Raw genomic sequence first — 2,980 nt, 5'->3', positions numbered from 1 at the left:
GTTTATAGTCAGAGTTGACGGAAGAGTTGAAATATTATCGATAAATAGGGAATATAAAAACCAAAAAAAAGAATTTTCGCGGAGAGCCTTTCTCACGTAAACTTCATTAGAAAATTTCTTAATGTTAGTAATTTTCGATGGTGTCGTAAATTGGTAAAATTGGTAACATTTCTTTCGTCCTGAAAGAAGGTACTGTTATTTAATTTCATATTCAGTGAGGGAAGATGCAACAAGAATGCGTTATCAGTCACAGCGAAATCGTAACCCAAGACTTCCAGCAAATCAATCTGAAAAATATATTGTAAAACAGTTTTCTTAACGCACATAAATTTGATTTTAAAGTAAAAAATTATTTGGTCTTACATGAGACGAACGATCAATGAAGGACTCGTGATGAAGTCTATCATCAGCAAAAGGTTCATATTCGTTGGCGCTAACATACCAGGGAAACCAAGCGGGTTCATGTTTCCGTATGTGCAATATTGAGAACGGTTTTAGTTCATTCGATGATTTTAGCCAAGTTTCAATATATGGAATTCTTCTTGACTCGTCGCTTAAATACAGTTTATTTTTTTCGTAATATTCCAATAACTCTTCTTTAGTCTCAGGTAGAACAACCTTAGGCATAGGCGCATTGAAAACTGTCAAGGCATAGACGCTAGAAAGGCGAACGGGTCAATCCATATTTTTTAATTTCCATAAAGGTAAAAGCACTTACGTATTGAAAGGATTATTTAAATCGAGATTGTATACCATTTTCAGAAAGTTCTCAATAAATTTCGCACTCGGTAAATAGTTTATATCAAGTGATAAAACATAATATGTGGATACAGTTTGGCGGGCAATATTTCTGGCCATATTCGAGGGATAAATAAGTTTCTTTAGACGACGGTAAGTTTCGTTATATAAAATAAATGGTGAGCTCATGCAATCAGTAGTTCGTGACATGAAATCTTTTTCGGACTTTGGAATATTGCTCCATATATGATCTTCATGCATCATAAAATTGAAAGTAACAAACGATAATATTTCACTGCCAAACACCGTACATTTTGTCATGTATAAAATAATATTTTCGGCTCGACGAAAATCATCGCCATTTACGAACAGAGTAAGGCTAATAGGGCCGTGCCATCTAAATAGAAATACTTCTTAGTTCTTTCAATTTTAATATTGGATTTATCCGTTTATTCACCTTCGGACTAAAGCGGTCAATGCTTCTAAGTCGGTATATTCACCATGCAGCGACAAAGAGACACTTTCATTGCCTACATAAAAATTTTTTGCTACTAGGTAGTTGTATAAGATCCAATATTGGCCATGTTGCTTAATGTGGAACTTTGCGCCCCGATTATCTATGAAATTCCTACGCGAACTCGATTGTCGCTGTTTCAAAACAAAGCGCTTGAATACCACATAATCTTCCTCTTGTATACGCAATAACCAAATTGAAATAATCAAAGAGATTCCCACCAAAGCAGTCATAGCCAGGATAATCAGTTTTCTTTTCACAAACTTCATTATTTCAATATCGACAATTCTTTCTTTCTTCGGCTTTAGAAATAAAATGCATTTGCTTTTTCCTTTTCTTTCAAGGTATCTATGTTTGTTAGAAAACTAATTAAAAATTCAAAGCCATGTGTTCTCAATATGTGTTGAAATGTCTGCAGGTTGATGTTGAAAATGAACCAAAGTGGTCCATTATCCATACGACGAAAACTGAGAACAAGTCTATTTTCAAAAGCGAAAAAATTTGCTTTTTCGCTGATTACTCATAAACTAAAATAGGTATAACATGGACACGTACAAAATGAATAGTGTATCGAGATTTCATTTCTGCGCTTGTTTTTACCTCTTCCCTTTTTAGGTAAGGATAATGTGCATAAAAGATTTGTAACATGTGGTTGTGTCATGTAGAAGTTGTTACAGATATAACCTTGTAATAAGGGAGCTTGCTATTTTCATTCGTATAGAGAAGATTGACATTTACAAAGAAAAAAATCTGCAACCAACTTCAGAGAAACAATGGCGTGGTTACTTGATGAATTTGTAAGTAGTGATTAACTTAAAAGAGGAAAGAAGAAAAAAGAAAGAAAAAGCACTTTTCAAAATTATTGTCAAAGATAATTATAAAATATAAATTAATTTGGAAATACAGATAATTAAAGTGTAAAAAAAAATGTGCAACAAAGTTATGTATAATAAGTTACTGTTTAAATAAAATAAATTTGTAATTTTATAAATTTGATATATAATGCTAAAAAAATAAATTAATGAAGACTATTGAAAACTTGCTTAAAATTTCGAAATTAGTTTTCGTTGTCATCATTGTCAATTGGACTCTGTACAAAAATATTGCACGCCACATTTGGAGATTAAACACATTACAAAAGTTGTTGTAAAGATTTTTAATAAACAATAAAAGATGTATATATGTAAAAACCAATATACTGAATAAATAAAAAAAAAAGCCACTAAAAAAGAATCCTCTAAAAGAAAACAAAAATTCATTTTTAGAAACTGAAAATGTGTTAAGAAACTTTTTAAAATCGCTTATTGTGTGATAGCGTATGTGAAAGTGAGAAAGATGCAAAAAGACGACGGTAATCATGAAAGTGCAGCTTTAGGGAAGCCACCGCAAAATGCCGTAAAGTATAAAACGAGACATATCTACATTGTATGGGGTTTTTAAACACAAATTTTACAAGAAATTGTACGCGAAGTTATTCACGAGGAATTACAAAGGAAAGAGTACAAAGTAGACGATGCCGGACAGAGACTCGTGATATAGCCGATACTGTCAAGGTAACTATTGTGGAACGGCTTTTAGTGCCACTTTATAAATGTGTTGTTCAGGTAATAATGGGCCAACAAGTTGGAGCTAGTTGCAATTGCTTTGCCAAAGTTTGTTGAGATGCTGAATCTAAGTCGGATACATCGATTATCTATACTAATCCCACTTTATTTTTTTTTTGTAATG

General features: G+C 32.3%; 1 protein-coding gene across 1 annotated transcript; it reads right to left on the bottom strand.

The window, feature by feature from the left end:
* Positions 1–92: 92 nt before the first annotated feature.
* LOC119640195 (beta-1,4-glucuronyltransferase 1-like) lies at positions 93–1,485 on the bottom strand. The gene is made up of 4 exons (XM_038038035.1): positions 1,196–1,485; positions 719–1,135; positions 364–658; positions 93–287 (listed from the first exon to the last, which is right to left on the bottom strand). The coding sequence occupies exons 1-4, from the start codon at positions 1,483–1,485 to the stop codon at positions 93–95; spliced, it is 1,197 nt and encodes a 398-aa protein (XP_037893963.1).
* Between the last annotated feature and the right edge of the window lie 1,495 nt (positions 1,486–2,980).

The sequence above is a fragment of the Glossina fuscipes genome, unplaced genomic scaffold (genome assembly GCF_014805625.2).
Source record: "Glossina fuscipes isolate IAEA_lab_2018 unplaced genomic scaffold, Yale_Gfus_2 116, whole genome shotgun sequence".
Lineage (NCBI taxonomy): Eukaryota > Metazoa > Arthropoda > Insecta > Diptera > Glossinidae > Glossina > Glossina fuscipes.
The sequence above is the reverse complement of the archived record's forward strand: the minus strand, read 5'-3'. Positions and strand labels throughout refer to the sequence as shown.

Bases quoted from the DNA above. Each gene is read 5' to 3' on its own strand.
- LOC119640195 (XM_038038035.1), bottom strand. From the start codon at position 1,485: ATGACTGCTTTGGTGGGAATCTCTTTGATTATTTCAATTTGGTTATTG. The intron at 1,136-1,195 runs GTGAATAAACGG...ATTTCTATTTAG, and splicing joins TTGACCGCTTTAGTCCGAAG to ATGGCACGGCCCTATTAGCC. The intron at 288-363 runs GTAAGACCAAAT...TATATTTTTCAG, and splicing joins TCATTGATCGTTCGTCTCAT to ATTGATTTGCTGGAAGTCTT.